General features: G+C 50.3%; 1 protein-coding gene across 1 annotated transcript; it reads right to left on the minus strand.

The window, feature by feature from the left end:
* Positions 1 to 1,638: 1,638 nt before the first annotated feature.
* Gbx1 (gastrulation brain homeobox 1) lies at positions 1,639 to 22,498 on the minus strand. The gene is made up of 2 exons (XM_041640518.1): positions 21,787 to 22,498; positions 1,639 to 2,189 (listed from the first exon to the last, which is right to left on the minus strand). The coding sequence occupies exons 1-2, from the start codon at positions 22,496 to 22,498 to the stop codon at positions 1,639 to 1,641; spliced, it is 1,263 nt and encodes a 420-aa protein (XP_041496452.1).
* Positions 22,499 to 22,716: the final 218 nt, after the last annotated feature.

Here is a 22,716-nt window from a genome sequence, read left to right on the forward strand (position 1 = left end):
ATCCAGCTCTGCTGAAGAGGCAAGAGCTTAACCTCTGTGTTGACTTCTGTGTAGATCAAGTATAAGGGATCCAAGTCTCTTGACTTTGCGGTCCACCTGGCTGGGAATGAGCTGGACCTGGACTGCGTATTCAAGGTTAAATTCCCACGTCTTACTGGAGTTAAATTTCCAAGGACCAGAGAAAGACAACCTTACTCTAGATCTATGTTCTCACTAGAGAATTGCTTGGGGGAGATGAACTGCTAAGGACAGACTGACTTGGTCTCATAGAAGGTTTCAACACGTACATGAACGTGAAGCTGACACCTTTGCCACTCTGAGGCTCACCTGTGGCCAGAGCATCCTGTAAGGCAGGACTCCTCCCTTGTTGGCAGCTGCCTGATCCAGCTTGTTCATTTTTCTGTTTTCCACTCTCCCTAATCCATACAGGTCACGTCTCTTCCCCCAAAAGCTCGTTACCCCAGCAGCAGCCGCAGTGTGTTTCTCTTAACAGTCTCCTTGCCCCAACGTCTGCAGATGTCTAGAGCCCTGCTCCTGGGATTTGTCCGCCCATCATCTCTGCCCAGAACCATCCTGGACTCACTCTTATCCTATCAGTTCAGCAGTGGCTTCTTTCAACCCATCTTGCTCTGTAGTAGAAGAGGCTGATGGGAGCCTAACCCTTCCAAATGTAATAATGGACAGGAGAGAGCACAGCTAAGATCGCAAGAGCCGAGAGGCGCTGGGTCTCTGCCCCAGGTCCTGCGTATGAGATAGCCATGAAGGCAGAGATGAGGCTGTGCCCTCTGTAAAGGAAGCACTTCTTTATCTAGCTTGCATGGTGGAGTGAGCCTCCTGTCCTGCCCTAGTCACTGACAGAACAGTGTCCTCTATGTAGGTGACCTGGACATTCTCCAAGTTAAACTGGGATCTCCCTTCAACGCAAACTGAATTGAGTCTCTCCCCAAAGTGTGCCACCTCTCCCTAAGAGAAGACACCAGGAGCAGAAAGATTTGGGGAAGTGGGGACAAAGTAGCCAGTGGCAACAGGAGGGTGGGGTGGGGGCTGGATGCACTGTGGAGGCATGCTTAAGAGTGGAAGAGGGGGCTGCTGAAGAACCCCTCACTTTGGCCATTACAGTTCCATCTCATGTCTTTGCATGTCCTTATACTGAACAGCACAATAGCGCCTTCACAAAGCAGTAGGATGGGACAAACTAGGTGAGGCTCAAGGAAACAACTGTCCTGGTGCCCCATAGGAGTACAGATGGACAAAGATAAAATAGTTCCATATATACAAACTTTACACAAAATAAATAAGGAACTGTGGCCCCAGGCTGGTACCACCCAGGACTTCTCCCCTCTGTTAGAAGCTGCTCCCACAGGCCTTAGCCATGGAACCCTCTAGGTCCTGGGCATTTCGGAGTCCACTTCTGCTCCAGAAGCTCTCGGGGATTAGAATTTGAACCCTGCACCCCTGAAATCCCTAGGTCTGAGGGCTCCAGCACAGTCCCAGGCCAAACACTCATATCTGCAATCCAGGGAGCACAGCTGACCTCTCCCGGAGCAGGTCCACGAGGCCCCTTTAGTGGGCAGCACCCAATGAGTATTGGGCAGGGACAGGTGCAGATCCTTTGCCTTCTGGTCCCCAGGAGCCCCGTCAGGGCCGGGCTCCCTGCTCCATCTGTTGGTGCTGGCTGCGCACAGCAAACCTGTTGACATGCACAGGTATGGGCACCACAATCTTGGGGTTTCTCACTGGCTCCCCAGAACGACTGCTCACATTGCCGGCCTTGATGCGCTTCCACTTGGCCCGGCGGTTCTGAAACCAGATCTTAACCTGCACCTCACTGAGCTTGAGGGCGTGGGCGATCTGGGAGCGCTCTGTCAGGCTCAGGTATTTCTTGCAGTGAAACTCCTTCTCCAGCTCCAAAAGCTGCTCGCTGGTGAAGGCTGTGCGCCTCCTTCGGCTTTTCCCCCCAGGGGTGGTGACCCCTGTGGCCACTGGTGCCCCCTCCTCAGCACCAGTCCCCAGGTTTCCCTTTAGCTTCGGTTTAGGTCCCAGAAGAGCCCCTGGGCCCCCTGCAGAACTGTCCAGGAAGCTGTCCTCGCTGTCACCGCCTGAGCCCTCTTCCTCCTGCTCGCTGCCTGCTGGGTCTCCTGCTGGGGCCTCCAACTTCTCCTCATCTGAGCTGTACACCTTCCCCTCTGCTGTGGGGGGTGGAGTGGAGAAACCAATGGATGGGGAAGGAGCGGCACGTGGAAGCATGGCCAGGAATGAGTCATTGACAATAGGAAACAGCACATTCGGAGAGGAAGAGATGGGTCGGGAGACAAGATGGGCATCCAAGGGGGCGCGGGGAAAGGGTTAGGGGAAACAAAGAATGGGAAGAAAGTTTTTAACCAGCAGACTTCACTATGGGAAAGCAGAGAGGCAACACGTATGACAGTGACCCCCCAACTTTCCCACCACCCCATTTCATGCTCCCTACCACCTCCCGGCTTCCTCCAAACCTGGTACCCACCCTCCAAACCCCGACCAGCAGTCCCGGGAGGAAACAATGTGGGAGCTGGCCGGAGGGAGCTAGAGCTCCCAGGAATCCCAAGAGCAAGTGGTATCCTGACTCTTAGTCCCCCAGACACACATACTAGATCTAGGTCACAGAACCTTATGTCAAGACGGAAACTGCAGAGTCATTTGGTCTCATTCCAGACTCTGAAGCCAAGAAATTGACAAGGCTGGAGAATGGGACCTCCTCGTCTACCTGGTTCCAGCTCTTAACCAGACTGCCCTGATGGGAAAGCGCCCAGCATGGACACCTCCTTATCTGTGACCAAACTTTCTAGGGCTCATCCTTAATGTCAGCAAGCCATTATCTCTCTCCTGCACAGACTCTCCTGCCAGCGCTGCCTGCAGGACACCAACGGAGGAGAGCCCGGCGTCAGCAGGGAAGACTGGAGGGGATGTGGGACGACATCTTAACTCCTAGTGGGTGACTGTGTTATCACAGGATATAAGTATTTCCATCTATACTTAATTCTAAAATCTAAACCACTGGTTTTAATTGTATCTCTGTCATGACTGCTAACGCATTTCAAATGCATTTTAGGGTTGGGGAGACGGCTTAGCTGTACAGGCACGAGGGACTGGCTATAGATCTACAACACCAACATAAAGAGCCACATGTGGTCAGCCGTGGTGGCTCGCACCTGTACCCCCAGCCACAGGGCAGCGATGGACCCCGGGGGCTACCAGCTAACCAGTGTAGCTAAAATAGTAAGCTTTAGTTTCAGTGAGAGACCCTGTCTCAAAAAAACTAAGGTAGAGACCAGCATAGTGGGTGCTGCCAAGCCTGGTGACCTGTGTTGGGCCCCTGAGACTCACATGCCAAGAGGATAGAACCAACTTTCAAAAGCTGTCCTCTCAGCCGGGCGATGGTGGCACACGCCTTTAATCCCAGCACTCGGGAAGCAGAGGCAGGCGGATCTCTGTGAGTTCGAGACCAGCTGGGTCTACAGAGCTAGTTCCAGGACAGGCTCCAAAGCCACAGAGAAACCCTGTCTCGAAAAACCAAAAAAAAAAAAAAAAAAAACTGTCCTCTCTCTCTCACATACACACATAATTTCCTCTACTTTTTTCTTTTGTGTGTGTGTATGTGAGTTTTGCAAAGTTCTTTATTTTCTGCCCAAAGAAAACAATAGGAATTTAAAAGACAGCCCAGCAACCAGTAAGGAAAGAACCCAAGGAAGCTGTGACTTAGGAGCTCAGTGAAGGTAGACTGGATGAGAGCAGCGATGCAACCCCCACGCCCACGTCACCCACACCACATCCACAGCCCTTAGGCATGTTCAGCAGTGAGACTACAGCTCACAGCAAACGGGATCCCGGGTGCAGGGCATGAAGAGTAAGAGAAAGGCTGTCCAAAGGCATAGCACCGGAAGGGAAGGCGAGCAGTTGGCCCTCCCTTGTTGTAGACTCTCCCACTTGGCCTGGAGTCAACAACCTGTTCCCTCCCAGTGAGTCCACACCTGCTCCTTCAGGCCTGCTCTTTCTCCTCAGGATCCTCTGAGGCCTTGTCCCCAACCCTACTATTGCAGCCATCACCTTCATGCTGCCCAGACCCCAGCTTGCAGCAGACCAGCCAAGATCCAAACTGCCCCTTCCCTTCCCATAAGCAGCTTTGCCATTCAGGTGCCTCGGAAAAGTGCCAATTTTACCTCAGCTCTAGTCACAAATATTTTCTTTTCTGCAAGATTAAGGCCTGAGGGCTGGAGAAACGGCTCAGTGGTTAAGAGCATTGGTTGCTCTTGCAGAGGACCCGTAGTCTATTCCTAGGACCCAGCAACAACATGTCTCAGAATCGCCTGTAACTATAGTTCCAAGGGATCTGACGCCCTCTTCTGGTCTCCATGGGCACCACATGCACGTGGTGCACAGACATACATGCAGGCCAACACTCGTTCACACACAATAACAGGATAAAAGCAAATAAATCTTTTGCTAAAGATTCGGGACATGGGTACCCTCCTTCTTCTTGCTAAAGGATCTTGTTCATACCATTTTTTTTTCATTTGCACAGACTCACACTTCTCAAGTCCCAAATGGAAGTCTCAACCTTCCTCCAAGATTTTCACCCTTACTACGCTATCGCAGCTGACCTAGGAAACCCCTCCTCCCCATCTCCAGACTCCACCAGGACAATACTCTTATTCTCCTTTCATGGTCCTATCCAACCCCTTCCCCACAAGTCTGCCTCTCAGGTCTGACCAGAGCTGGGCCCTTTCTAACTACCAAACCTGCTTCTTCTAGTGGTTTTCCTGTCTGCTGTGCCCACCTGTCCCTAGCCCTGTCTCTGTTGGGAACACCACATTTCTCCCCAGATCAGGCATTGGCTCCCTCCCTGGCTCCTTCGGGCTGGCCCTTCTTCCTTGTCATCCTCTTAGAATTTGGATGCTTCTTGGACTCATCTGCTGCCATAATATGTGAGTGATGTCAACTTTATTTAAAAAAAGCAAACTATGTCTCTTCCTATTAGAATATAAACTTCACAAAAATGCGGGTTTCAATCGTATTTTATTCACGGTTATAGCTTTGGTAGCTTAAAAATTACCTATAGAGTAGGCATTTAATAAATATTTAACAAAATAAAAGTAGCTATTTCCAGGACAGGCATGCATGCTCGCTCCCTCTCTCCAGCTGTTCCTTTTCTTAGGCCCTCCTGAGATAGGCCCCTTCAGCTCCACCCATTCCCAGCATCAGGATGACTCCCTCCCTACGCACGCACCCCAGTGTGCAGTGTGCCTCCGATCTTCCCATACCCAGAGGAGTCCTAGAGGATCTTAAGGCACTAAAAGAAGTGAAGAAAATCCCAGCACTATTACTAAGTCCTATGGTTTCAATTTTAAAAACATACTCTGTAATAATTAATAATATGTTAAGAAAAACATAACCCAATGGCACAAAGTTTTAAACAGTGTTAAAAGGGCAGAAACTGGATTTCGGGGCTTGAGGGATAGAGGGAACCATTTAGTACAGTGCCAAGCCCCCCGGGGGGGGGGGCGTCCAATAAATCTAAATTGATGATGATTGAGAGGAGGCTCCCCGCTCCTCCATCCGGCAGAGCCCTCCTGAGATCATCTCATCCATCCCTCTGTCTTCAGACAGATCCAGAAACTCCAGCCCACACACGCAGGCCACCCTCCCTGCCACTTTTAAAGCCGCAAGAGGAGCGAGGGTTCATGGCCTCTCACTGTTTCTTGATCCCCGTGGGGCACTGAGTGGAAGGGGCAAGAGTTTCTGCCTGGGCCTTTATGACTGTGACAGTGAAGACTCTGATAAGCCACCTCTAGACTCAGGTGGGGGTGGGGCAGTGGAGGGAACACACCAAAAGCTGGCCTGAGAGGACAGCCATTGGAACAAAGAGGGGCGACTGAAGGACCGGGGAAAGCAGGCAGAGAGGAACGTAAGCCAGAGGGAAGCAGGGCCCAGCAGTGGCAGGAAGCTGAATGATGAACCAGACAACATGGAAGGCCGAGTTTCTTACAGAGACAGGGAAAATGGAGGAGCTTCCTCTCTCCACCCCCAACCCCCAGTACGGACACGTTTGCTGCTGTCACTTGCTCTTTGCTCCACCAGCAGAGGGCACACTGAGAACCTGGATGGAGTCAGTGGCCAGGAATGAATGGCCCCGCAGGCAGCAAGCTCACACAGTTTACCAATTCCTCTTAACTTTCTTAACTTAGTTAAGAAAGAAATGCAGGCCGGGCGATGGTGGCGCACACCTGTAATCCCAGCACTCGGGAGGCAGAGGCAGGCGGATCTCTGTGAGTCCGAGGCCAGCCTGGTCTACAAAGGGAGTTCCAGGACAGGCTCCAAAGCTACAGAGAAACCCTGTCTCGAAAAAACAAACAAACAAACAAAAAAAAAAAAAAACCAAAAAAAAAAAAAAGAAAGAAAATGGACTCAGCTAATAAAACAAGATGCCACTGAACTTCTTAAATTTTGTTGTTGTTGTTGTTGTTGAGGCCAGGTCTCTCTAAGTAGCCCTGGCTGTCCTGGTACTTACTACATAGACCAGGCTGGACTCAAACTCACGGAAATCCACCTGTGTATTGCCTCCCCCGTGCTGGGATTAAAGGTGTGAACTATCATGACCAGCTTCCACTGAACAATTTATAATGGAAAACAATTTATAATGGGAAACAAGGATTCTGGGGAAGGGGAATCTTCAGCAAAATGAAAACTGTTTTGAGGTAGAAGTTGCCGAGGAGGCAGAAAGGTCCTGACCTCATGTGTGGGAATGTCAGGACTGCTGCCAGAGTGTGCACGAGGCTCCCTGTGACCCCAGAGCCTGTGGGGAAGCCTTGGCTTTGGGCGGGGCGGGTGACAGTGCAGAAGGCTGGGTAGTAGGAAATAGGCAGAAGTCACTGTGACTGCTCTTGTGACTTATAGGACCTAGGGACTGTTCCTCGTGGACTTGGAGAACCCGAACGCGCACAGCTTGAACTACAGTAACTCAGAGAGTTGGTGTCAAGAGAGCTGCCACCCCTCGGAGTGCAGAGGTTCCACTCAGGCTGCCTCAGAGGAAGGGCAGAGGCTCCAGAGACCGGAAGCCCTATCAAGGCCTCCCCCATCCACTAGACAAAGAACTACAGGTAAGGGAGAAAGTGGGAGAAATAGCCCTCTCCAGAGAAGAGTACACCAATTGGTTACCCAGCAACGAGTGGTCAGCCCTGAAAACATATAAGAGTAACGTGATACAGACAGAGCAGGTTGTATTTAGTAATAACAATTAATGAAAAAGAAGCCATGATTTCTTTTTCTCTTGAGAGAGAGCATTTGTCTGCTGCTTTGTAGCCTGTCCTGGAACTCACTTTGTAGACCAGGCTGACCTCGACTCACAGAGATCCATCTGTCTCTGCCTTCCAAGTGCTGGGATTAAAGGCGTGCATCACCACTGCCCAGCAAGGCCATGAATTATAAAGAGAAAAAGGAGGGGTATATGAGCAGGTTTGGAGAGAGGAAAGCGAAGGGAAAAATATTGTAGCTATATTATAATCTCAAAAGTAAAAGGAGTAAATGGGTCCAGCTGGGCTAGAGAGGAGCTCACCAGCCACAGAGAATCTATGAGAGGTATTTTCCCAGCAGAGAGACCATACAGAGCTCAGGCTGGGCATTGCCGTGCCTGTCAGAAATCCCAGCACCGGGGAGGTCAAGACTGGAGGATGGTGAGTTCGAGGCCAGCCTGGAACAGCACCAGACTTGCCTGCTACACTGGAGTCACCAAGGACGATGAATGCCATTGAAGGGATGTCTTCAGACTTAGGCCCCAGGACACGCTCAGACTGAGCTGTTCCTCAATGTCCCAGCTGCTGAGGCTTAGAGGGCAGCAGTCACTTGTGGGGCTGAAAGAAGCCCCAAGTTCTGACTTCTCTCGTCTTCTTGAAAAACAACAGCACCAACATTGCCCTACTTGGCTCCCAGGACAAAGACCCTCCCTTCTCGTACTCCCTAGACAGTCATTCTTTTCCAGCTGGTGGGGTGAGAAGGCAGGAGAAATCCCAGGTCATTTCCCCAGAGAGATCTAGCTGCACTTCCCAGCCCTCGAACCACTCCTTTGCGGGCCAGGACTGTCTCAGTCCCCTTCCGGCTCTTTCTTTGCTCAACCCTTTGACTTGACGTGATTGGCACGCCACTGTCTCCATCACTTGATGCACGGAAGGAGCATTCCTGTCTCTGCACTCTCTTCTGGCCCCTTGGCATTCCCCGCTCCACAGAAACAGGAGGACCTTTGCTAGATCACTGCGATTCTGCCTCTCCCAGTTCTGGGACAAGCTCAGGGGAGTTCCAAGTCCCCACGTGTTCCAGTTAGTTTTTCTGTCTTGACACAGCTAGAGACTCTCAATGGAGGGATATCCTCCACCAGACTGTCCTGTGGATACGTCTTTGGGGACATTTTCTTGGTTAATGATTGAGTGAAAAGATACAGACCAGTGAGGATAGCGCCATCCTTGGGCAGGCCGTCTTGAGTTATATGAGAAAGCAGGCTGAGTAAGTCAGCAGTAAGCCAGTGAGCGGTGTTCCTCTGTGGCCTCTGCCTTAGTTCCTGCCTTGGGTTCCTGCCCTTGATGGTGGCCTGTAATTGAAGCCATATAAACCCTTTCCTCCCCAAATTGCTTTATTGCAACAATAGAAAGAAAACTAGGACACCAGGCTGTTTCAGACCCAACAACCTTTCATGGACTCTAACACCATTGCTGCCCAGGATGCTTCTGTGTAACCTTGGACTTCCTGCGCCTTTTCCACGTTTCTGTTTTCTCTACCTTAGGCCACTGGCTGAAGGCTGAAGATGTAGGGCTGGTCCACTCTATCAGCACAGACAGCAGAGTCACTAACCCGACTGTCAGGTGAAGGAAATGGAACTGAGAAAGGGTGAGATGATGTTCTAAGTCCCACACCTGGGGACACTGCACCGCATCTGGAATCTCGGTCTCTGAAACCTAGCGCTCATTCCAGCGTTTCCAGCAGGTTTTCTTCCCCTTGCCTTCCGCTCAAAGTAACAGCTCTTGTCCAGTGCCCCCCCCCGATAGAAACCCTTTTTAAATTGTGTGGCTAGTTTTATTTGCATGAGTGTTTTGTTTGCAATCATGTCTTTGTACCAAACGTGTGCCGGGTGCCCAAGGAGGCCAGAAGAGAGTACCCAATCCCCTGGGGATGCAGCTACAGATGGTTGTGAGTCACCACGTGGGTGCTGAGAATTGGAGCCGGTCCTCTCTCTGGAAGAGCAGCCAGTGCTCTTGACCACTGAGCCATCTCTCCAACCCTAAATTGCCTTCTTATCAGGTCCAAGTGTAAACCTCATTTCTTTCCATACACACAGGCTCTAAACACCGAGCTTACACCTAGCGTACTCACAGAAGAGGGCCTGTCCCTAAGTATCACTTCTTCTCCCATTATTCCCGAGACAGAATTCCCACCAGATCTTTCTTGCCTTTGAGAGAGTGTGGAACAGAATCTTACCAGCTGGTATTCCTTTTCTTTGAAAATGTATTTTCTAGCTCTGGAGAGATTGCTCAGAGGCTAAGGGCACATTCTACTCTTGCAAAGGACCTAAGCTTTTTTCCCAGTACTCACCTGAGCTGGCTCACAATCACCTGGAACTCCAGGTCCAGGGAGATCCCTGTATTCATTCATATGCACATACTTACATGCAGACACATACACACTTAACACACAGATAAACAGAGAACCTCACACGCATACCTACATACACAGACATACACAAACACACACACACATACTTCCCTACAGACACACACACAGACACACAAACATACACAATTAAAAGTAAATTTTTGAAAAAGAGAAAAATGTGCTGGGCAGTGATGCTGCACACCTTTAATCCCAGCACTCAGGAAGGAGAGGCAGGTGGATCTCTGTGAGTTTGAGTCCAACCTGGTCTACAAATCAAGTCCCAGGATAGCCAGAGCTACACCGAGAAATCCTGTCTCAAAAAACAAAACAAGAGAGAGAGAGAGAGAGATAAGGAGAGAGAGAGATGGTATGGTAGTACACACTACCCTGCACTCAGGAAGCTGAGGCAGGAGGATGGTGAGTTTAAGGGCTAGCCCTGGGCTACAGGGTAAGACCCTGTCTAAAAGAGGCAGGGGGACTGGGGCTGTAGCTTAGAGAGTAGAAGGTTTGCCTAGTGTCCACAAAGCCCTGAATTCGATCACCAGCAGAGCTTCCTTAGGTTGGAGTGAGAACAAAAGGCCAGAGCTTTGCTGAGAGGTAGTTTGTAGTTTTTAGTTTTTCAGCTCTGCTTTCTTCATCGCAGGCCCAGGCTCTCAGAGCCACCCTGACCTCTTCCCAGTCCTCCAGATGCTTCACTGGCCCAAGAGGAACCTAAGCGCCTTCGAGAGAGAGAGAGAGAGAGAGAGAGAGAGAGAGAGAGAGAGAGAGAGGCCATTAGATTCCCTGGAAACCAATGTGGTGAGCCACTGAACATGGGTGCTGGGAACTGAACCTAGGCCCTCCAGAGGAGCAGCAAGTGCTTTTAACCACAAAGGCATTGCTTCTAGCTCCTCAACTTTAATTTAAGCTAAAATGGGCATATGTTGATTCATGGTACAGCAAAGTACCCAAGTGCATCCAAAATGCAGATGGTGTGGGTCTTCCTCTCTCTGTTTCAGGCTTCTCTCTCTCTCCTTTCTCTCCTCAAGGCCCCTCCACCCTAGAGAGAGGTGGAGAGGGCACAGCCACAACCCCCTTTACTATCACAATCCCTGCTTACAGTTCCTGCGTGTACAACTCGGGATACAGCATGTCCTTTCAGTCTCATCTAGCCACAGGCCAACCTGAGCCCAGCAGCATAGAAAAATGTGATTGACCGGCTACCAGGTACTGTGTTGCCCAAGAGGAACAAGGCTCTAAAGAAGGGGGTGTGGTCACTGGGCCAGAAATAAGGCAGGATGGGGGAGAAATACTGGCGGGAAGGCGCTTAGGTTCCTCTTGGGCCAGTGAAGCATCTGGAGGACTGGGAAGAGGTCAGGGTGGCTCTGAGAGCCTGGGCCTGCGATGAAGAAAGCAGAGCTGAAAAACTAAAAACTACAAACTACCTCTCAGCAAAGCTCTGGCCTTTTGTTCTCACTCCAACCTAAGGAAGCTCTGCTGGTGATCGAATTCAGGGCTTTGTGGACACTAGGCAAACCTTCTACTCTCTAAGCTACAGCCCCAGTCCCCCTGCCTCTTTTAGACAGGGTCTTACCCTGTAGCCCAGGGCTAGCCCTTAAACTCACCATCCTCCTGCCTCAGCTTCCTGAGTGCAGGGTAGTGTGTACTACCATACCATCTCTCTCTCTCCTTATCTCTCTTTCTCTCTCTCTCTCTCTCGCTCTCTCTCTCTCTCTCTCTCACACACACACACACACACACACACATACACACACACACAAAATAAAATGATGAGTGAATAAATATTTTTTAAAATTCGGGTTGAGCTACCATCACAAGCAGTCCAAGGGGGTATGGTTAAATGAAGTGGGAAGTGGGGGCCCATGCCTTTAATCCCAGCACTTGGGAGGCAGAGACAGGGGAATCTCTGTGAGTTCAAGGTCAGCCTGGTCTACAGAGTGAATTTGAGGACAGTCAGGGCTCCACAGAGAAACCCTGTCTGGGGGGCAGGGATGCTGTCACAAGGTGCAACAATGACCAACAGACTGCAGACATGAGGTCCTCCACCCCACACCTACAACAGTCCATCGGAGACAATCCCGCCCCATTTCCTGATGCCCTTCCTCAGAGCACCACCTAGTCTGGAGTTCCTTTGGAAGTTAAACATCTCCACGGCCCTCCTGATTAAGTGTCAGCGTCAGCCAGTCAAAGTTTTGTTTCCAGCTCCAAATAGAAGCAGTAAGAGCATGGGAATTCAGATGAAGAGAAAAGACTGCAGAGGAAGGGGCAAGCAGACTCCAGGGGGGCACAGGAGAGCACTTCAGGTCAAAATGGAGACAGGGAAGACTAAAGGAAAGAGGAAGAGCCAGATACACAGGTGGCCTTGGTGGTTCACAGCTATAATCTCAGTACTTGGGAGACTAAGGCAGGAAGATCATGGTTCAGGGCCAGCCTGGCCTATGTCATAAGTCCCAAAACAAGAATAGGCAAAGACAAATTGGAGCCTGTATTATATCACACTCAGCACAATGCTCCATTCTGCCTGTCCTCAAACTCATGTGTCCACCATCACCCCTGAAGTATCTGTCTTGGTCAGTAGCTACCTCTCCTATGCCACCTCTAAGGCGAGCTCTCACAGCAAAGTTCTGTGGAAAGTGACTAGCTATTTGAAGAGCTATGACAATGATGATTCTGTCTGATTTATGTATGCATGCATGTATGTGTATATGTATGTATGTTTGTGTGTATAGATATTTTGCTTGCATGAATGCCTATTTATTGCATGCATATTGGTGCTCAAGGAAGCCAGAAGATGGTTTGGGGTTCTCTGCTATTGGAGTTGTGGGAAGTTGTAAGCAATCAAGTGGGTGATGGGAATAGAATCCAATGCTCTTAACTGCTGAGCCACCTCCAACACTCCCCCCCCCACACACACTTTGATATAGTTTGCTGAGCCATCCCTCCAACACCCCCCCCCACTGATATAGTTTATCATATAGCTCCAGGCTGGCTTCAAATCCTCAAATTTACTATTCATCAAGAACAGCCTTGAACTGCTAATCTTCCTGCCTCCACCTCCTCAGTGCTTAAACTCAAGGCATGACCACCACACCTGCGGTTCTGGGGATCTGGCTCAGGGCTTCATACACGCTGGACAAGCAATCTGCTGTCTGAGCTATATCCTTAGCCCTCCAGTAAGACTTTCCTTAAATCCAGGACTCAGTGTAAAGGTCTTCCTGTATTCCTGGTAACTCTGTGATAAATGCCACGGCCCTCATTTCTCTGGTAAAGACCACTGGGGCTTTTCAGGTTAGTCTCAGTTATATTCCTCAAAGAAGCAGCAATGCTGGGTCTATGCCCGTCTTTCCCAGGCACAACCTGTGCTGGCGCCTCTGTGCCCCTCCCTTCTTACCACTGACTGTGTGAAGAGACTAGAATCCAGTGTTGTATAGCTAAAGGATAAACTGGACGGCAGCAACAGAAAGGCCAGCTCTGTAGGCCAGCTTCTCCTGCTCCGGTTGCCGCCCTCAATGCACACCAGGTACACACACCTCCACTGCTATGCCATTGCCTGATTCCACCTCCCCAGTCTCTGATGGTAATGTCTTCCCAGCCTCAGACCCACGCCTGACATCACCACACGACGCACACAGCCAGCCAGCCTCTGACTTCTTCGTGGACACACCCACACCTCACTAGGAAGCACAGTGTTCACAGACCCCTTGTTCAGGGTACCTTTAATGTATATTAAATATCACACACACACACACACACACACACGTGCACACGCACACACACACGTGCAGAAGCCAAGGGGTATCAGAAGAGGCATTAGGTCCCCTGGAACTGGAGTTACAGGCAGTTGTGAACCACTACATGAGTGCTGGGAACTGAACTCAGGTCCTCTGCAAGAGCAGCAAGTGCTCTTAACCACTGAGCCATCTCTCCAGCCCCACCCCTTTAGAAAAAGAATGACTCATCAATAAAAGTATCTTTAAGGATCAAGTGGAATTGTAAACCAGACTTTGAGGCACGCACCTCTAACGCCAGCTAACTGAGAGGCTAAGGCAGGAGGATTGTGAGCTCTGGGCCAGCCTGGAACTGAGACCTATCCTCATCTTTAAAACAAACAACAAACTCAAGCACATTAAAATACAAACAGAACTGTACAGCCAGAAACAACCTTAAAGAAAAAGTAATTCAAACCCCTCATTTTCCTGATGAGGAAGCAGAGAGGTGATGTGGCCAACATCAAGAAGTTCTGAGCGTGGACGCAGTAGCAGGTGCATTGAGACAGAGGCTCACTGCATAGCCCTGGCTGACCTAGGAATTTCTGTATAAACCAGCCTGGCTTCAGACTCACAGAGCTCTGGAGAGCTGGCATTAAAGGAATGCACCACCATGCCCAGTCATTATTTATTATTATTATTATTATTAATTCTCTCCTCTCTCTCTCTCTCTCTCTCTCTCTCTCTCTCTCTCTCTCTCTCTCTCAACAGGGTCTCAGGTAGCACAGGCTGACCCCAAACTTGTTCAAGAACAGAAGTGGCCTTGAATCCCTCCTGCTGTGCCCGACTGTCTCTTCCCACTATTCCTATTGTCTTTCTCCCACTGTTCCAAAGAGAGCCTCCCAGCCCATTACTCTGAGTGAAAGAATTTTCTTCCTAATCTTGGTGTGGTGGCAAGTGCCTTGAATCCCAGGCAGGTGGATCTCTGAGTTCAAGGCCAGCCTGATCTACACAAATAAACCATGTCTTCAAGAACCCAAAATAAAGCAAAAAGAATTCTCTCCCTAACCATCTGTAATATATGCCTTCACACTGTGTGTGCTGCCTCCCCATCTGAGTCAAGGGAGCGAAGCTCTGGTCCAATCCCCCAGAGAAAGTCTCCTGTGTTACCAGCACGGTGAGACTGCATCTCAGGAAGGGACTTTGAGATCTGCCAGTCCTTCTGGGTTCTTAAATGCTTTGTACCATGAACTCCCCTGGAGGTGGATAAAACCTGCCAGCTCCTTCTCAGCTTCGGCTATGCAGCAGAGAGTACACTTTTATACTTGAAACCAATAAATTAGAACACAGCTACCTAGGGCTGAAGAGGTGGCTCAGGGACTAAGTGTGTATACTGCTCTTTCAGAGGACCCAAGTTCAGTTCCGACAGCCATGTCTGGAAGCTCAAAATGACTGCAACTTCAGGTTCAAAGGACCTTTTGACCTCAGAGGGTACCTGTATTCATGTGCAAATACTACACATAGTCAAACACATATACATAGAATTAAAAATAGGCTGGGGTGGTGGTGGCGCACCCCTTCAATCCCAGCACTCGGGAGGCAGAAGCAGTTGGATCTCTGTGTTCGAGGACAGCCTACTTTACAGTGTGAGTTCCAGGACAGCCAAGACAAAAATAAAATAAAATTAAAAAATAAAATAAAATAAAACCCTAAAAAATAAAACAAAGGAGTTGGAGAGATGATTGGGCAGACAAGAACACATATTTATTTATTTAGAGGCATGATTTCTCTGTATAAAAGCCCTAGCTGTCCTGAAACTTGCTTTGTAGATAAGCTTTCCTCAAACTCGCAGAGATCCATCTGTCTCTGCCTCCTGAGTACTGGGATTAAGTTAAAGGTATGTACCACCATACTCAGCAAGAGCAGTGGCTCTCAAGACCCAGGCTGGGTCCCCAGCACCCAGCTCACAGCAATCCATGACTCCAGTTCCAGTGTATCCGATGACCTCCTCTAACTTCTGTGGGCACCAGGCCTGCACACGGTACACATACACACAGGCAAAACATTCATATACAGAAAATAAAATATATTTTTTAATTAATTAAAATAAGTATTTTTAAAAAAGTTATTAAATATTTAAACTTAATCTTTTTTTGTTTTTGTTTTTGAAAACAGGGTTTCTTTGTAGCTTTGGAGCCTGTCCTGGAACTACCTCTTGTAGACCAGGCTGGCCTCGAACTCAGAGATCCTCCTGCCTATGTCTCCTGAGTGCTGGGATTAAAGGCGTAAGCCACCACCACCCAGTTAAACTTAATCTTGTCATATAATCCTGCTCCTTTACTAACTCAAGAAGTTCTCTCTCCAAAGAATGTAAATCTTCATGAAAACACATGGTTTCTATGAAAAAACTTCATGTATTGCTAAGACAATCATGGTTTTTCATTCCACGATCACACATTAAAGAGCATACTAATTTTTAACTAGGACTTAGTAAAGTGACTTAGGGTGTGACCTCACTCATCATGTTGACAGATTCCCGTCAGAAGGTCCTTGGAGCTCAGGTTCAGATCCCAGCTTTAAACACCCAGTCTAGGAATAGAAAGGGACACCAAAGATCCCCTTGTGGGCCAGGTGTGGCACACGCCTTTAATCCAGAGGCAAGTAGACCTCCAGGAGTTCAAGGTCAGCATGGGCTGCAAAGCAAGTTCCAGGCCAGCATAACGTGTCCCCAAAATAGACGAACAAACAAAAATCCACCACAACAAATAAACAAAACCTAGCCAAACACACACATGTATACATGCACACGGACGTGCACACACGCACGCACACATATACACACACGTGTACACATGCACACACATGTACACACACGTGCACACACATACACAATGTCACCTCAATGAAAACTTTTGATCTAGATGAGGAACCTCAAAGCCTAAAGAGGTTGTGTGACAGCGATTCTCCCAAAGTGTCTTAAACACCCTAGGCCCATAATAGACATACAATAAAAAAATTAAAAAAATAGACAAACAATAAAATATTCTCTAACTGAAGCAGGTGTCAAAATTGCACAGTAAAATAGTGACAAAGCTGAGACTTGAGTCCTTGAGTCAGAACTTCAACTACAGCAAGCAAATGCAATGCTTGTCTTTTTATAATTTTACTATTACATTACTATTTAGTGTGTCAGTGTGAACATGTGTGTGGGAGTCAGTTTTCTCCTTTCCCAGGTGGGTCCCAGGGATTGAACTCAGGTCTTCAGACTTGACAGCAAGAGCTGACACCATTTCTCTAGCCCAACATTTGTCTTCCATTAAAAGTCAGTGGACCTCTGGACGTAGTGACACAGACCTTTAAGCCCAGCACTCAGGAGGCAGAGGCGGGAGACCTAAGCCAGGGCTCCATAGAGAGACTCTGTCTCGAAAAGAAAAAAATCCCAGAACTCGGGAGGCAGAGGCAGGCGGATCTCTGAGTTCAAGATCCGCCTGGTCTACAGAGCTCCAGGACAGGCTCCAAAGCTACTGAGAAACCCTGTCTCAAAAAACCAAACCAAACCACAACAACAACAACAAAAGTGAAGTAAGTTGTTAGAGGGTTAGCTGGGTCTGTAACATCAGAAGTTCATGGTCATCTTGTATATGGTGAGTTTGAAGCCAGCCTAGGTTTGTCTCAATACCTTGTCTCAAAATAAAAATAAAAATGGCTGGAAAGATGGCTCAGCAGTTAGGAGCATAGACTGTTCTTCCTAGCACCACATCAGGTGGCCACTGACAGCTGCCTATACCTGCAACTCCACGGTCCTCAACAGTCTTCTGGCTTCTGGACACATATACATGTAATGTTAAAAAATAAAATATTTCAGAGAGAAAAAATAAAAACAAAATGTGAAAAGTCAATGGAGCAAGTTGAGAATAGCGGCACACGCCTTTAATCCCAACACTTGGGAGGCAGAGGCAGGCGGAGCGCCATGACTTTGAGACCAGGCTGAGCTACACAGTGAATCTGAGGTCAGCACGGGAAACTGAAAGATAGCCTGTTTTTAAGAATGAAACAAACCCAAAAGTCAGTGGAACAATCAATCTCCGTGTACTTTCTCAAAAGTGCTAGGAAAATATACTCTAGGTCTTTGTCATCCCCCCTCTTGTTTTTAACCAAAGAAATCTCTGGCTCTACGGCACGTCATTTCCCTCTCATAGATAAATACTGTATCTTGCCAGTCATAATGGACACCTGTTCAGAAATTAATTAATGGTCATCTAAAAATGTTCCCTAGCTATAATCAGGTGCTTCGCTTACAGCAATCAGCCCTTGAACACCAGGCTGCTCTGAAGTTTCTTGGCTCCCTGTGTGATTACCATCATCACTGCAATCCCCATTCGGAAATTAGCAAATCCTTACCTGCTCGGTTTTTAAAACATAGTGCTCACTGCACTGACGTCTCTCAGGCTGGTCCCTCGTCCTCTCTCATCCTCTCCACCACCCTGGCTACCAGTGTTTACACTTGTCCCTCTTTCAACACAGGCATCATGTCTGTCTCTCCATGTATCTTTATCGCCCATCTAATGGTTCTGCATGGTGTACACACACCCCCACTTGCTGTCTAAGCTTCTACATCCAAGAGGTCCAACCTTCAAGTGGGATGTGCCAGTCTGCACTGTCCCCAGAGGACAGCTTTATTCCATCTCTCCCCACCACACAGCATCCTTTCCCGTCATCAGCTGTGTGCCGCACAGCCTTGCCATATCCGGCACACGGGTTAGCCGTGACTGACTGTCACAGCCAGAGCCTACACACTTCTTCAGGTCCCCAAGACCAGGTCAGACCCTCCCAGCTGGGGCTGAATCTGGTCTTGTCCTTGGGAGCTCTCTGCAGCCCTCTGTCTGTTTCCTGGGACGCTGAGGGTCTGCCACCCAATGGCTGTCATGAGACTGCTCTTACAGACTCTTTAGATGTGTTGATACGGTCACTGTCAGCACCTGAAACATGGTGAGTTTGAAGAGAGCTGAGCTGGGAGTGGAGAATGTATGCACTGGATTTCAAAGGCAGTATGAAAAGAGGATACAAGCTATGTCATTGGAACATGAATATGGATAGATGATGAAATATTTTAGACATATTTGATTAAATAAGATTATTATCATTCATTGCACTAGTTTCTTTTATGTTTTTAATGTGACTAGTGAAAACCTTTAAATTACATATATTAATAAATTGCTTGTTTGATATTTCTAGTAAACTCTCACTTCTTTGGGTTCTTCTGCTGGTGTGTTTGTGTGTGCACGCACATGCGAGTGTGTGAGAACACACGTGTGTATAGAACCCAATACCTCACCCATTCTAGGCAAGCCCTCTACCACCCCAGCCCTACTGGGCCATATTTAATCCTCCCTGTGCTCCAATTAAAAGTGTGCCCCCACTGCTCCCCACGCTCCCAACCTAGAACTCTTTTCCTTCCATCTGCCGTTGTCAGGGCTTCTTCTAGTCATCCTTTCTCCACACAGTCCTCCCTTTCCCCCCCCATTTGCTAACATAGCTTTTTCCCCTCTCCTCAAATTATAACGAGGTTCCGGGCTTTGCCTTCCTCAGTTCTCATACAGAGTGACAGCTTTCTTAATTCTTAGCCAACTGAAAACAATTCTCTGTAATTCCCAAAGAATAGAACTTTTTCATTCTCCAAATTGGCCTGTCTTCACTAGAAGTTTTCTTCTCTTTTTTTTCTTTTTAAAGATAGGGCTTCAAGTAACTCCTGCTGTCTCCCAACATAATATGTGGCTGAACTACTCTTCTGTCGGCCCCTCCCTCCTAGTGCTGGGTGCCACCCCGCCCAGCTGTTCTATAAGGTCATTTGGAGGGGCTAGCAAGCATACATTAAATATTCAACAAGTGTGAATGAGCAATAACTTCAGCCCAATGCCTCCCACCCATCGCCACCGGAAAAGCCACTCTCCCTCTGTCATTTTATAGACTGTATTCCTTCCCAGACTCTTTTCTGTGGAGGTTCCGGTCCCATGCACAGCGGAGAACTCTCTTACTCCATCCCAAGTTTCCCGAGACAGTCCCCCAACAAAAGATTCTATTTCCCATCAGCCTCGGCGGCCGTGTGCTGTCATTCCCGGATGGAGTTTATGCCTAACCTTTGGGTAACTGCATTTTATCTTTCCACAGTCATGTCAGGAAACACTCGCGGCTGGGGAGGTAGGTGAGTGGCTGTCAGCAAAGGGCCGGGACAGCTGTATTGAGGGTGAAGACCGGTTCCGGTCCCTCTGAAGCCTGACTTCCTTACTGCTCTTCCAGCACCTAAGGTGATACTGCCATAGACCATCCCAGGCAGGGACGTGACCTTCAGCACAGAAACCGTCAACACCCTCCTCTGCCCCCCCCCATTATATTGCCAACAAAGCCCCTTCCCTGTGCTTCAGCAGCGGTGTGCTCAGCTCCTTTTCTTGTGGGTTCCTTTTTTCTTAGATCGGGGAAACCTGTTCTTCCTCCCTGGGTCACCAGCCTGCAGGCACCCTCCGTCAGTCCGTTGCTGAAGCTCTTAGCATGCCCTTGCATATTTGGTTAGCTCTCTCCCAGTCCTGCCTTGACACAACACTCATCCCCACACACTTTTTTAGTGAAGTTGCTCACTTCTCATTCAGCCCAGCCCAGAGTTCCTCTTCCCACAGAAGGCCGGTTCCCTAGTCACCATCTCCAGGCAGTGTCTGCCATCGCCCCCTCTCGCCCATCCCATCGCCCCTGTCATGGCTCTTTCCTTCCTTTCTTCTCGGTAGTTCTCTTGTGCCCTTTCCTTCTGTTGACGTATTCAGTTTTATAGCCAATATTGGGTTTACTTCAGAAAAGAACCCCCATTATACATAAGAGTGGAGAGAAGGGCAGGGGACCCTGGCAGTGTGCGGATGAGCAGTTTGTTTCCCCCATGGTAAGGGCACACCCCCTCAGGTCTGCCCCACCTGTGGGTCCCCTCCCTCCTTCCCTCCAGCTCAGGCTCCCCTGTGTCTGCCTGGCTGTGCCTCCAGGCCCCGTGGCCTCCACAGCACCTCTTGAGTAGCCAGCCCTGCTCCTTCCTGCTTTTGAACTATCCCAAATCTTCCTTCTGAGGAGCCTCCTTCTGCTCTGCCCTGTCCTCTTGTCCTGAAGACACTGTCTGCTAGCTCCAGGTGTCTCTCTTCTTCTTAGGGTCCTCCTGAGGAGCCGCTCTGACTTCAGAGCCTCTTGGGTCAGTCAGATTGGAAAAGGATTTAACAACGGATGAATCCCCACAGCCAAAATGCCCAGAAGCAAAAATAAAAACTGGAAGACAGGCTTCTTGACAGCCCCCGCCCCCAGCACCTGAGACAGTGGGCAGCCCCCCTTCCCGGTGGGCAGTTCCACAGCAGAAACCTGAGAAACCTGTCCTCAGGAATCACCTACCTGCCCTGCCCAATGACTCTTGGAGCCTCTGCTTGCCTCTGCTATCACTCCAAACCCTTTGGGTCATTTACATCAGCTAAGCTAGGTGCCATGAACTGCGGAGCAGACGTGGGCTCATCCGAGTGTGAAGGAAGTTTAAGCTCTCTACTTTTACATGGGCTATTTTTCTTCATTAGAACTCCCCAGATAAAAAAAAAAAAAAAGAACTCCCCAGATTGCATAAGCCTCGATCTCAGCGCACCTGGCTCTGCCCGGAAAGGAGAAAGCTTGTTGGCTGTAGGCTACTGAGGACAGGGCAAGAGGACTTCCAGAAATGGACTCTGATCAGGGTTCGTTTACGGCATGCACCCTGTCACCGTGGAGATGGCATCCTCCCAGGGCTCTTGAATGACCTGTGAGCAGGATCCTCAACTCTTGTCTGCGCTGCCACACCCAACTCTACCAGCCGCCAGTTAACACCCCTCTAGTCCTGGCCTGCGCTGCTCCAGCGCCCTATCTGGTTCTCCAATGTTTAGGTCTAGTCTAAATGAGCGTTCCATAGTGACCTCTGTTAAGGTGAAGAAGCCAAAGGCTCACCAGCCCCTCCTTCTGCGCCGCATCCATAAAGCCCATGCCCACCATGTGTGTGCTGAGGGGTCGATTCAGAATGCGCCCCCACATTCTAAAGTGACAGTTGTTCCCGAATGCCGTCACCGTAGGGTCCTGCTGACGCCCTCAGGAATCCCATCCTTGGGAAGAGAAAAACGAAGGGATTCTGAAAAAAGAGACAGGGCGAGGCTTGTGGACTACAATGCCGAAAAAGCGTGCCGCCGGTGAGGCTTCAGGCGCTCCGAGGCCAGAGCAGGGCTTTGGGACCTGGAGGTGTTGGGGAATGAACATCGCGCGAGCTGGGATCTGGCACTCCAGGGCTCCAAGCAGGTGGCAGGAGTTCTGGACTGGTCCCGGTCTGGGACTTCCTGACGGTCGAACCCACGTCGGCCCCAGCACTTACCCGGCAGACTCGAGAAAGTCTCTGAGAAGTGCGGCGGCGGGGGCGGCGGGGGTTCAGCCACTTTCTCGCGCGCCGGCAGCAGCTCGTCGGCGTCCAGCGCTCCCTCCGTGCGCCGAGCTGCAGGCTCGGGGTTGCTTCGCGAGGCGGTGGAGGCGGCGGCGGCTGCAGCGGCGAGCTCCGGGGGTCCGTAGTAGGCATCGGGAGGCTCTGCGAAGCTGGGCAGTGCAGTGGTCAGAGCCACCATCGAGGGCACCGCCTGGCCCAGCCCGGCGCAGAAGGTGTTGCTCAGGCGGCCGGCGAATGAGGCGAGCGGGGCCAGTGGCGGGAGGCCGGCGGGCAGCGGCGCGGGGGCCAGTGCCTGTGGCAGCACGAGTGGCCGGTAGGGCATGAACATGGGGTAGCCAGTGTAGAGCAGGTGGCCCGAGCGTGGCGGCGGCGGCCCGATGAGCGAGTCGATGGAGAAGGCGGTGCCCGGGCCGCCGCTGCCCCCGCCGCTGCCCCCGGGGGCGCCGCCGCCCGCCGCTCTCTGCATGGCGCTGCCCGGGCCCCGCGGTGCGCCCCGCGCAGACACGCAGGGCTCGCTGCGGGCGCGCGGGCCGAGGTGGCGGCGGGGCGCGGGCTCGGCGCAGTGTGGCTCCGGCGCCGCGCTCCCTCGCTCATAAGGAGGGAGGGGGCGGGCGGGCGGGCTGGGGGTGTCGCCCTCCGGACTCATCCATCTTCCTCAAATTACGCTTCACTTGCTCCCTCCGCCCGCCGCAGCTCTCGGCTCCTGCGCCCCGCGCCCGGCGTCTTCCTAACGGCCCGGCCGGCCCGGGACCCCGCCCGCCCCCCGCGGCCCAACCAACTATTATTAATGCAGATTGATGAGGCCGGACCCGCTGCTTTGTGAAAGTTTGCGGCGGGCGAGGAGGCGGCGACGGCAGCTGGCCA

Source organism: Microtus oregoni, unplaced genomic scaffold (genome assembly GCF_018167655.1).
Source record: "Microtus oregoni isolate MIOR12 unplaced genomic scaffold, Mior012 000064F_ref0000363, whole genome shotgun sequence".
NCBI lineage: Eukaryota > Metazoa > Chordata > Mammalia > Rodentia > Cricetidae > Microtus > Microtus oregoni.

Coding starts and splice junctions, on each gene's coding strand:
- Gbx1 (XM_041640518.1), bottom strand. CDS start 22,498: ATGAGTCCGGAGGGCGACACCCCCAGCCCGCCCGCCCGCCCCCTCCCT. Junction 2,190..21,786: donor GACTTTCTCGAGTCTGCCGG/GTAAGTGCTGGG, acceptor CACCCCCCACAG/CAGAGGGGAAGGTGTACAGC.